Raw genomic sequence first — 12,500 nt, 5'->3', positions numbered from 1 at the left:
GAAACGTCACATTTTTGTTGGGTGTTTGAAATAAAAGGTAGACAGGGACACGCACATCCAAAGATAGGCCACACTGGGCCTGGGTGCTGGATCAAAAGGGTACTCACATTCAGCGTCTTGAGGAAGGGCCAGTGTGGCCCAAAACGTCACGCTGTTTGCATATTTATAAATAAAAAAACCTAACGGGAGCTCCTTTTGGTGTGCGGACCATTATTTTTTCACTGTTTGAAATAAAAAACACAAACTAGGAGCCCTTGCAGTGTGCAAGCTTTTTATTCATTTTCTACTTATTGTTCACCTTTGAGCTCAGCACCTGCCCAACTTGGCTTTTGGATGTGCGTGTATCCTCTCTGATACTGTTAGGTAACAAGTAGGCCAAGGTCATTTTTCATTTTTTACAGATTGTGAAAGTGCAGATTGCCAGGGCATCACTTTGTGTTGAAAAGCGGTGGGGACATAAGCGCTCAGATAAGAGAAAAAAAAAAAAGAAAAAAAAATGTATCTTCAACATATCAAGGTTGAACGACATTGTGGGAGTTTGAGTTGATTTCACAATGAGTCGAGACTTCACCAGTGAGGTGAGATACATACATTTGAAAGATTACCGCTTGCACCGTTGTGCACCAGTGTGTGACATGAAATTCACACCTCTGCCTGTGCAGCGGAAGCAGAAGACAATTGACAGGCCTCATTTATTTCAGATGAGAGATAACACCCCCTTTCATATGCAATAAGACAATGTAATGGGGGATCGGTAGCCAAAGTCGATAATATGAAAATACTCAGCATAATGGCCCCTTCAAGTGAGGTCGTTACCGTGAATACGACATAATTGAACAGACCCCTCAATTAACGACATGTTAAGTGGACATTTTCTGAAAGCTTCGAGTTCATGACTTGTGATGTGTCTTGTGACGTTTTCAGAAAATGGCAGACACCATGGAGGTGGGTGAAAGTAAATATATTGTCATATTTGCCGTATAGAGCTTTTCAGAGTCATTTTATATGTCTGAGGAACATGTTGATATTCTCAACAGTCTCGTCTTTTTTCCTCTGTCATTATGCCTTTGCATTTCCTGCATTAACATAGTTTAGCTGCTCGCTAAGTGTTAGCTAAATTGTTAGCCTCAGTGGCTTCAGTCAATTGCGCATGCTCACGACGTGACCACTTGAATGCCATTTCGTATTGTGTACATGACTTCCGGTCTTGTAAACACGTTGTGGCGAACCGTGCCTATCAGAACCGGGCCTTCTATAACGTAACCCACCCACCCCACCCACCCCACCCACCCACGCATGCATGCATGCACAAAGGCAATAAACCCAAATGTAAAATAGGCTATATATTATACATACTGATCAAACCTGGTCCAAAACCGAATAACTAAAAATAATGCAATGCTGGGATCAAGTGAATAAAACAGCTTAAAAAGAATGTCCCACTCTGACACACACACACACACACACACACACACACACAAACTATACCCTACTGTACGTGCAAGTCTGAGGTATCTCTCTCAGTGCACTGCGTGCGTCTTTACGCATTGGTGAGGGCGTAAACAGGCTATTGGAAAGACTACATGCCCAAGATCTATGATGAGTTGTTCCACAGCCAGCTTAGGTCGCTGTATTGTTACACACAATAATTACTCCATTACTCCTCCTCAGTTATGAAAATTACATTAGGCTACATAAACAAATGGCTGTCACTGTCAATAACACAAACTCCCCCTGCACACTGACAGCAAGCTGCCCCGCAGCGACACCACCAGCAATAAAATAAAATAAAATAATAACTTACCAATGACGTTCATAGTTGAAGACAAAACCAAAATCCACCAAAATGCAACAAGCAATCGCACAGCACAGCACAGCACTAGCCTGGCACCGCACAGCAGTATAGCCTCTTGTGCCCAACTGCATGTAAACTAAGGGTAAAGTTCCCAGTTGCTAGCCTGGAAATGGCGAAAATATAGCTTTTTGCAGGTTGATAGCTCTAATTTTATCCTTTGGTTTGGACCATTAAAAGAACGGTTTTAACAGGCATCTTGAAAACTCCCCCACACTTCCTAGTTGCTCGAAATCTCCGAACCACCATTAACTCCTCCTTCCTTGTCGTCCGTCTTGTCTCCTGGTTGGCTTGTCTTCGGGAATGCCTGGATATTATCCCACCCACAACTCAACTAATTGTGATTGGCTAAACCCACAACTCAATGGAATTCTGATTGGTTAAAACACCTGTCATCAAAATGGTCTTTCCCATGTCATGACATGAAGTCAAGTCCTCGCGAAGGGTTGCTGGCTTGCTGTCAATCAAATACCATTTGCCTGTGGGGGCTGGTCCAAATATTTAACCATATTTGCTGAAACAAAGTGAGTGCAAGATCATAGCAATTTATGGACATTTTTACTGTTATTTCAGTGAATAAAAACGAATCAATATCAAATACAAATAATTTATTAGGGGGGAAATGATTTTCTTTTCAATTTCTTCTTGGGCCTTCACTGAATACCTAGAAGGCGCTGACGGTTCGCCAAGGCATCAACCACACAAGTACAGTGATATGCATCACATCCACAGCTAACACCATGTCAATCCATCAATGCCAATATCACATCTAAAGCAGTGCATGTCAGTCAGCCCAATGATAACAATAACCAATAGGCCTATCATGAAAAAGTAGAAACAACTGAAGGAATAACATTATTGTTATTGTTATTATTATTATTATTATTATTATTATTATTATTATTATTATTATTATTATTATTATTATTATTATTATTATTATTGTTGTTGTTATTATTATTATTAGTATTATTAGTATTATTATTATTGTTTACAATAATGCACATTTGTTTCTTCTATTGTGTTTTCTTATTGTGCAAATAAACCTCTCAATGTGTTCTTATGTTAAGCTATATTGTGCAAGCTATTTTTCCAGAACATTTTACAACAGATTATGCTTTTTAAAAAGTGATGGGGACATGTCCCTAGTGTAAATGACACCTATGGCAGCTTTCAAATGATGTGTCATACATTGAATCCTTAAAATAGGCCTAGTTTAAGACGGTATGCCGAGTCTATTTGAGAGTGAATAAAAAAAGTTGAGAAAACGTGGTGAAGCACTTTTTAGACGAATGTAATTTTTCAGCAAAGGGAAAAAAACGCCCGTGTAGGCCGATTTGTAGTGGTGCCCTGCAGAGAGGGAAAGATGCTGCTCGGATCTGTGATGTGATTGGCTGCCTTTGCAGTCTCCAGGCTCGCGACTATAAAAGCGCACGCTGTCCCTCGGCGCGTCAGAGCGCAGTGGAGAGGAGAGGAAAGGAGACTTTACGCACGGTCTGTGGACACACCGTGTGGACTGTCTGTCACTGACTCACTGCTAGGATCCATCAACAACACCCCTCAACTGAACGTGTTAGTGGAGCTCTGCTGGAATACTGCCTGGATTAATGATCACTGCGCGAGAACTCCGTCAAGGTAAATCCAGGCCAGCTGCTCCAGTGGACAGTGTTTAGCCTACTCAGATACTTTAAAGTGACCGTGATATAATCCATGATCTCATTAATCGCAGTTTTAAGGGACAAGGGTGTGTGTGTGTGTGTGTGTGTGGGTGGGGGGGGGGGGGGGGGGGGGGGGCATTAACGACCCACTGCACCTTGTGCAAAATCAAACCAATCACATGACTTTAGTTAGCTTACTGCGGCCTAATTATGTCAGCGCATGAATCCCAAACTAAAAATAATTCTGATTTTTTTATTTTTCTTTCTTTCTTTCTTTCTTTCTTTCTTTCTTTCTTTCTTTCTTTCTTTCTTTCTTTCTTTCTTCTTTCTTAATCCTTTGTAACACAAAGTGAAGGACTGGACTGTTTTAGAGATGCATGTTGGGTTATGGTTCACTTTATGTTATCTAGCTGAAAGTACATGGATTCTTTGTTGCAGCTCAGAGAGATCATGGGTTATAATCTGTGAGTGCCGCTTTATACCAGTCCCAGTTTTCCCATTTCTCCACCTGCAGCTGCGCCCATGTAGCTATTGGCCCCACTGCTTTCATACAATCTGGTGCACATTACAATAGGCTAATATGGACAAATAGGTCTGCCCCCCTCAAGTGTTCAAATCAAGAGTCAAACTATGTTTAGCTTTGTGTCCCAATCAATCTGGATTTACTGGATCTTTTTGTGCTGCGCTGCAGGGAAACTGGCAGAGAAATGTCACACTTCTACAAAGAATCTAAAATGAAGCTATAACTGTGACCCTTGTAAAGGCATTTTGACTAATAGGTTTGCTTGTCCTGCCATACACTAACAAAGCACCATTTCTAAAGGCATATTGTGTGTCTGTGATACTGAATAGTGAGTTTATAATGTTTTGTTTTTTTATTCATGGTATTTTCCCCTTCGTGATCTCACTATGATATCATGCCCTAGGTCATTAGGCCTATATATAGGCTAGTGTTTTGATGTGTTATTTGTGCACTATCTAAACTTTATTAAACGATTACTATTTTTTCTATATGGAATATGTAAGCCTATTACAAGATTTCTTGATCTAATAGTCAGTGTCATGCTCCATACAGAAGATCATTGTGGTCTTCAAAGTCTTGCAAAATGCAAAATAAGAGATCTCCACAACATTAAGTTAGAACATTACACCATTCTACTTTTTTAAACCCAGGAATAAAAAATAAAAAAATCCCATGCAGGTACTCTATATGAGGGATCAGTGTTGGTAAAATAAACGGTTTACTGGGGGTAACTTTATAATGGGATCCTATGGAGCCAGCCTTGAGTGTCTCACTCTAGCCAGCTGTGCTGTTTACTAATTCACTTCATTTAAAAAATGCGGCAAAAGTTCACACAACTTTAACACGACACGCATACATCAGACCCTTGAGCTACTTCTGCTCTCACTCAGAATGTCAAAAATATAAGCAATGTCATGTATAGTTTTTGAGATATTAAGGTTCAACTAGTAACTGCTCCTGCGGTTCATGATGTCACGCTGATTATTAGAAATTTTTATTGTTTGCATTATTTTGACTTTTTGCTCGTGTTTGATTGAGTCGAGTTCTACTGCAAGCAGCGTTCATGCACTCTCCTCATCTGCTGATGTGGCTCCATCCTCAGGCAGTACCCCCCCCCCCCACACACACACACACACACATACACGCACACACTCAAACACACACACACACACACACACACACACAGACACACGCACACACACCCCATCTTCCCGCCATCTCTGTCGTTCTCAGCCTTCACTCGTGCTCCCCTGAGGTCACACACCCTGCGGGGTCTGGACTCCCTCGGCCGTACCTTCACCTCAGTTCTGTTTCCCCTCTGCTGACTTTCCCTTTCCTGCCATTGTTCTGCCTGAGGGTACAGTCTTTCCCAACTGCCATTCATCTCCATCTGAGCTGTTCTTTTCTCGTTACGTTCTCCCGCTGTTGCTGCATTTTCTCCCGCTGTTGCTGCATTTTCTCCCGCTGTTGCTGCATTTCTCTCTCCATTTTTCACCCCTTCCTCTTGAAGCCCCCGGCCCCACTGCCAATCACCACACACACACACGCACACGCACACACTGGCGGGTGCCAACTTTCCCCCTCCCTCTATAGGAGTCTTGCTGGGGCGAAAAAGAGCTATAGACGGTTTTCACTAGCTGCCACCCCACAGCACTTCCTTTTTCTCCGCTTCTTCTGTTTTTTTTGGCGGTTGGCATCCTTAAATGTTGCATTACCGCCACCTGAATTGTATCATCTTCACAGCGCTAACTATTTACAGTGTCCACTCTCTCAGCTGTTCAGGGGAAAACACTGACATAGCCTAGTTCTATTTCTACCTTTTATTTTTGCTATACGTTTAAATGTAAAGATAGGCCTATGCGTGTAATAACGTACTGATAGTCAGCTTACTCTGTAACATGTAGCTTTTATTAGCCCTTCAGGCTAGCTCCGGACCAGACAACAACGGTTCCTACTGTCCAGCGTGTGCACGTCTTTCCGACATGGGTGGTTGTTATGGCAACTATCAACAACAGCAACAACTAACTACTACAAGACATAAAGACCGAAATAGGCTACCTTGTTACTGTGTCTGTCGGAGACACGGCCTAACGTTAACATTTAATATGAGCCGAATATCAGCTACTGTATGTATATGGAAATAAACCGGATATTCAGGTGGGTTGTGGCGGTTGTTATTGTTAACTTGTCAAGTTAAAACCGTCTATAGGCTAATTTAGAGGGTTTCTCAAGTAATCCGTTAAAGGATCAGCCCAATTGAGTTCGCCTTTTGTGCATGAGCAGAGAGGGTGAACAGGAAAACTGGCCAACTTTTCTCAAAGCTGATTTCTTGTATGTGTGCGTGTGTTCATCCATGTGTGTGTGTGTGTGTGTGTGTGTGTGTGTGTGTGTGTGTGTGTGCAGGAAGAAGGGGGGGGTGACGTGTGGTGGGATATGTATGATGTATGTGAGAACAGCAACAGCATCTGGTTTTGTGATACAAATGCATGTACAGCCAGTTGTTTGACAGGTGGATGTAAGTGCTGTAAGTGATGTAAATGTTCGTGTGTGAGAGAGTGTGTGTGTGTGTGTGTGTGTGTGTGTGTGTGTGTGTGTGTGTGTGTGTGGGTCTGCACACGCACAAGTTGGCATATATACATTGATGATGTAAAGTGTAAGTACACGCTTGGAAGCATTTATGAATGTTGTTTCTAGCTCAGCCATCTGTTCACATTACTTTACTTTTCCAAACCATAATGCCCAGAGGTGTGTATGTCTGCTTGAGATGGAGAGATGTGTGTGTGTGTGTGTGTGTGTGTGTGTGTGTGTGTGTGTGTGTGTGTGTGTGTGTGTGTGCGTGCGTGCGTGTGCGTGCGTGTGTGTGTGTGTGTGCATGTGTGTGTGTGTTGCTGCCATCGTCAATCAGCTCATTTATCTCCGAAGATGCCCAAAGGCTTTCTGAGGGTACACATGACTGTTGAGGCTCCGAGCCTAAGGACCTCTCCTCTGGGAGACAAAGTATCTCTGTCCAACACACACACACACACACACACACACACACACACACACACACCCCATGCACACACACAAGCGTTGTTCCCCAAAATCTAACCTTTAACCCCATTCAGCTATCACCATTCCGTTGTGGTCTTCTCCTTCTCACCACATCCCTCGTTTCTGCTCAACTTGCTTCCTTCAGTTGTCTTGAGCTTGTCATAAGTTAGTTCTCCATCATTCATCACCATTATGTATTTGTAATGACGTATACAATATACATGTGTTGTTGATATTTTGCAGCGCCTGCAGTGCAGGGCCCATTCCCCTCCCTCCCCTTCTTCCCATTCACCCCCCTGTGGGCACCCCCCCCCCCCCCCCCCCCCACACACACACACACACACACACACACACACACACACACACACACACTGCATTACGTCAGGTCCCCCTAAGCTCACTCCCCAAGTTTGAAGTCGATCTGACGAATGGTTCTCGAGATACGCGAAGGACAGAGAGACAGACAGACAGTCCTGAAGGACAGACAGACAGTCCTGAAGGACAGACAGACAGACAGCCCTGAAAGACATACGTACAGACAGACAGACAGACAGTCCTGGAATTATAGCATGTCCTAGTGCAGTGCCCATTCCCCAGTTCGAAGTCGATCGAACGGCCAGTCCTGGAGATACGTGAAAGCTGTGATGTTATTGGACGAATTGCACAAAATTCAACACTGCTATTTCCCGAGTTCCCAGCAGCACACCCGCCAGGTTTGAAGTCCATCAGACGGTTCTCGAGATAAATCGCTTTTTGTGTTGCCAGTTAGGTGATGCTATGTCGAATTGCATGAAATTCGGCACTGCAATACGTCGAGTTCCCAGCAGCACACTCCTCAAGTTTGAAGTTGATCGGATGAATGGTTCTCGAGATAAATCGCTTTTTGTGTTGCCAGTAGGTGGTGCAATGCCGAACTGCGCGAAATTTGGCACTCTGCACTCCGTCTGGTCCCCCTAAGCGCACTCCCCGTTTGAAGTCAATCCGACCAACGGTTCTCGAGATACGCGAAGGACAGACATCCAGACAGACACTGCTGGCATTATAGTGTAGACAATTGCAATTATTCTGACACTTGCTGATTCAGTTCTAATTTCTCCATAAACAAAGATCAAGATAGATATATTTGAATTAAATGTGTTTAATCCATACACTGTACACCCACTTTACCATTCACATCTCGTCTGAAAAGACTGTCATCGAATTGAAATTGTATACAAGTAAGATCCAGTGGGTGGTGTTGTTTCTTCAGTGACTCTAGCCTAGTCTAGTTTACAGTCAGTGACCTGAGATAAAGTTCTATTTGTGATGCGTAAACTTATCTTCTCGTCACCCACATATTCACTCACAAACCTCCCCTACTCATTATAGACCCAGGCTCTCAATTCAATCAATAAAAAGCAAAGCAGCGAAACAAAACAAAGACTCGATCTGAACATCCATCTTGTAAAGTCTGTATCATAGTTCTGCTAAAACATGTGCAACTTGTTTCCTGCAACAGTCACTTAGGTTTCTTCTACTCTTTCTGCAGGATACTGAAAGGAACCAGGAACCAGAACCCAGACCCCAGCAACGCAGGCCCAGTGTGTGTGGATGTGTGAATGAATGAATGATTCTTGTGTACAGTATGCATGTATGTCTGCAACCTGAGCGTTGGTGAGTGTTTCTCTGAGCGTTTTAGACCGTCGTGGGACGTTTAATTCTGTGTGTGTGTATGTGTGAGGATGAGGGCCGTCGGACTGCTGTGTCTCCTGATGGCCGCGGGGGTCGGGGCGTCCCGGTTCGGCCGTGACTCCCAGGGTGCGCCCGGAGCTCCGGAGGCGGAGCTCTCCGAAACCAACACCTCCCGCGAGCTCCCGCCCCCCGGCCCGGGCCGGCCGCGCTCCTCCTTCCCCCCCATGTGCATCAAGCCGACGGAGATCAAGAACGCCTTCAAGTACGTGAACACGGTGGTGTCCTGCATCATCTTCGTGGTGGGGATCATCGGTAACTCCACGCTGCTGAGGATCATTTACAAGAACAAGTGTATGAGGAACGGGCCCAACGTCCTCATAGGCAGCCTGGCGCTCGGGGACCTGCTCTATATTCTCATCGCCATCCCCATCAATGTCTTCAAGGTAGACACATACACACACACACACACACACACACACACACACACACACACACACACACTGCATATAAAGCTTGCTTTAGTTGAGACCATCTTAAGGCAGTGTTTCTCAAAGTGGCAGTTGCGGTGGCTGTGGAGCGGGATGCTGCCAGCCAAACACGTGCTGACGGTGGCTGGTGAAATATTGTCTCTTTTAAACCATCCAGGCTTGTCCTTCCTCCAGGGGGCAGGCCAGGAGAAGTGGGCAGCTTTCTTGTGTACAGCGCCGAGGGACCATCTTCAAATGTTGTCGTCACTGGTCAGATGATTATCATCTGCATGTTTTTAGTGGGGGTCCATAGCGATGTTGTATGGAGGAACCCCAGGGGAGCACGGGGAGAACATGCAAACTCCACACAGAAAGGCCCTTTTTGACGAGATAGCCCGCCTGGGCACTGCAGACATGGGGGGAACACACCCTCAGCACCCACAGTGTCCCAGGCAGGAATCGAACCCTTACCTTCTCGCTGTGAGGCGACACCGCTACCACTGCACCACGGTGCCCGCTGTCAAGCTGTACTGTGGCTGACAAAATAGCACTACAGAGAGTTAAATCAGCGCAGAAATTCATAAACACACAGCTACTCTCTCACTGACATATACAGAGCCCGATGCCTGCGTAGGGCCACAAACATAATCCGCGACTCATCCCACCCAGGTAACCACCTGTTCACCCTGCTGCCCTCTGGGAGGCGCCATAGGTCTATCAAGACCCGCACCTCCAGACTCCTGAACAGTTTCTATCCATGCGCCATAAATGTGCAATAATTTTATTCTGCTGGGACCGTGCAAACACACTGAATGTGCAATATCTATTTTTAACACTGTTATAGTTTCGCTATTTTTGTTGCTTGTATGCATTGTTGGGTTGTTTGTTTTTATTGTCTTTTATCGTTTATTTATTTTCTGTACCACTGGAAAGAGTTGCACTTAAATTTCGTTGTACAGCTGTTCAATGCCGATAAAGGTATTTGATTTTGATTTGACAGAATATGACTATTTTGGTCATGTGTTTCATACGTACACTTTGTGTAATAAAATATCTAAAAGCAAAGAAAAATCTTATCAGATGGCCGGGCCCTGGGACATAATCTTATTAAATTGGGTCTGTGGTCTAATTTGTGTCAGCTTAGGGGTCCTTGACCTGGAAAAAGTTTGAGAACCACTGGAATTGCTCTGTCCTTTTTCCATTCAGTTATAGGTTAGCTGTTCCCATCGCCTTTCCTAGATCAATTCAGTTGCATTAGTTGTGGTTCAGCTGTGTGGTTTGTCTTCAAGTCCAGTCAGTCTGGTTTGGTGTGGTTTTGCTCGTGAGGGGGTTTTCTAACTGTGTACAGTAATCTCTCGACACAATAGCGTTTCCTTCACACCTTTTCCTTCACACCTTCTCCCTGTTTACATGAGCGCTGTTGAATTTTTAAAACACCGTAATGTAAAGGCCAGGTCGCTAGGTGGCAGTGTGATGGTTAACGGGGCGTTGTTTAACATAGCAATAGCGTTAGCCGCTTTCGCTAGTCGACTGTTTTTCATTATTTATCGGCTTAATATTACTATAACTTAACAACCGACAACGATAGCTGGAATAACACAATAATATACACATATTTTCAGAACTTACCAGCCAACTGCCAGGAAATGTGTTCATTAACGTTAACTCCCGTCCCGGGTAAGATGGGGCCTAGTACGCAACCACCAGCCATGAGCTAATCCCTAACGGGGTCATCCCTATGTTCCCCGGGTCCTATGTTCCCCGTTTTTGTGGGACCGGGGAACATAGAACCCCGCTATGTTCACTGGGAGAGGTTAGGTTTTGGGTTAGGGTCTGGGGGAGGTTAGGTTTAGGCGTGGGGGGTGGGAGAGGTTAGGTTTTGGGTTAGGGTCTGGGGGAGGTTAGGTTCGGTCCCACAAAAACGGGGAACATAGGACCCGGGGAATATAGGACCCGGGGAACATAGGTACGCTCCCATCACTAACGGGTTAGCCGTTAGCGTCACATACAAACAGAGGTTTTATTTTTGGTATTAAAGCAACAAGCGTTTTTATATGGATAGGCCTATCTCAGAGAAATGCTTTGACTGTGGGAATGTTCGTTCTTCACAAGCTCCTTTCTTAGCTGTTGTAAGGATATAGTTAACAGAGACTAGACCAGGCAGCTGGCCTAACGTTACCACTGAGCTATATTAAATGGAACGTTACAGGCTGCCCTACCCACACTATACCAGTAAACAACGTAGCGTAAAGCGTCAAGGTTAGATTTGTTAAACCAACATTTGCTCCAAAAGGAATTAAATCATAAAGTTAATCAAAATGCCACGGAAACATTGGGCTAGCTTAATCAACACAGCAGTGCATCTGATAATTCCCCCAGTGAGAGGCTGAGAGGAGCATCCCTGCCTCCACTTCCGGTCCGAGCTGCTGCTACCTCAATGCGTCAGAGTTCCTGAAATGAGCCGTGTCATAGCGATTACATGGAGCGCTCAGCGGGGAGCGTCACCAAGAATTCCACTCTGGAGGGTGGTTTCAAAATGTGTCGTTTCCTAAGCGCAAATTCGCCGTCGCCGTCTAAAAGGGAGGCACTAACGATAAAATAATTCCCCGTCACCATAGGAAACTGTCCTCGTGTAAAGTGGACTACAAGGGATCTTCCAACCAGGAAACTCAATAAAAGCAGAGGCGTGAAAACAATTAGGTTGATCCGGAGTTTTGGGCTTTTAGTAGAAACCATCTTTGTTTTAATTTCCTTGCCTTGTGGAAGTGACCAGATGATGCAGGCTGGCGTCTAATGCCACCACATGTCAATTTAGACTTCAAGCCACTTATTGTCACAGCTGTCTGCCAGTCACTGCTTCCAACAAAAGAAATGTGTGAAGAATATTACATTTTCCCAATCTAATCTGATGCAGTTTGATTTAATGTAGCTCAAATCCTGTGCTGTGTTAGGCTGGCTAATCAATCTCAGAACAAGGAGAGTGAGTAACGTCACTCAGACTCAGGGGGAACTGATTCATATCTTGCTTTGCTTTCAAGGTCTATATTTTCATTTGGTTGAAATTACAATCCAAACGGCACTATTCACCATGAAAGGAATACTTGTATTTCAAGATATTATGTTTCATTGACCACAGGTGTAATTCTGAAATTTGGAAGGTTGTTGATTCTTTTCTTGGAGAAGTTGGTGAAATTAGATTTGTATCAGGTGATCAACAAGTATAAAGTTAGTTATGATAAAAACAGAAGAAGGTAAAATCCTAATCCTAATGTAATTGTAACTTAATTAGAGATATT

The 12,500-nt window shown here is 44.2% G+C and overlaps 1 protein-coding gene across 1 annotated transcript in view; it reads left to right on the top strand.

The window, feature by feature from the left end:
* Nucleotides 1-3,341: 3,341 nt before the first annotated feature.
* Nucleotides 3,342-12,500, top strand: part of LOC310789702 (endothelin receptor type B-like) — a 19,185-nt gene continuing 10,026 nt past the window's right edge. Inside the window, exons 1-2 of the mRNA XM_083651362.1 lie at nt 3,342-3,487; nt 8,595-9,180. Of these exons, the coding sequence (XP_083507488.1) occupies nt 8,788-9,180 (393 nt within the window). The 5' untranslated portion in view covers nt 3,342-3,487; nt 8,595-8,787. The remainder of the gene's footprint in view (nt 3,488-8,594; nt 9,181-12,500) is intronic.

Source organism: Poromitra crassiceps, assembly GCF_964638095.1.
Source record: "Poromitra crassiceps genome assembly, chromosome: 15".
Classification (NCBI taxonomy): domain Eukaryota; kingdom Metazoa; phylum Chordata; class Actinopteri; order Beryciformes; family Melamphaidae; genus Poromitra; species Poromitra crassiceps.
The sequence above is the reverse complement of the archived record's forward strand: the minus strand, read 5'-3'. Positions and strand labels throughout refer to the sequence as shown.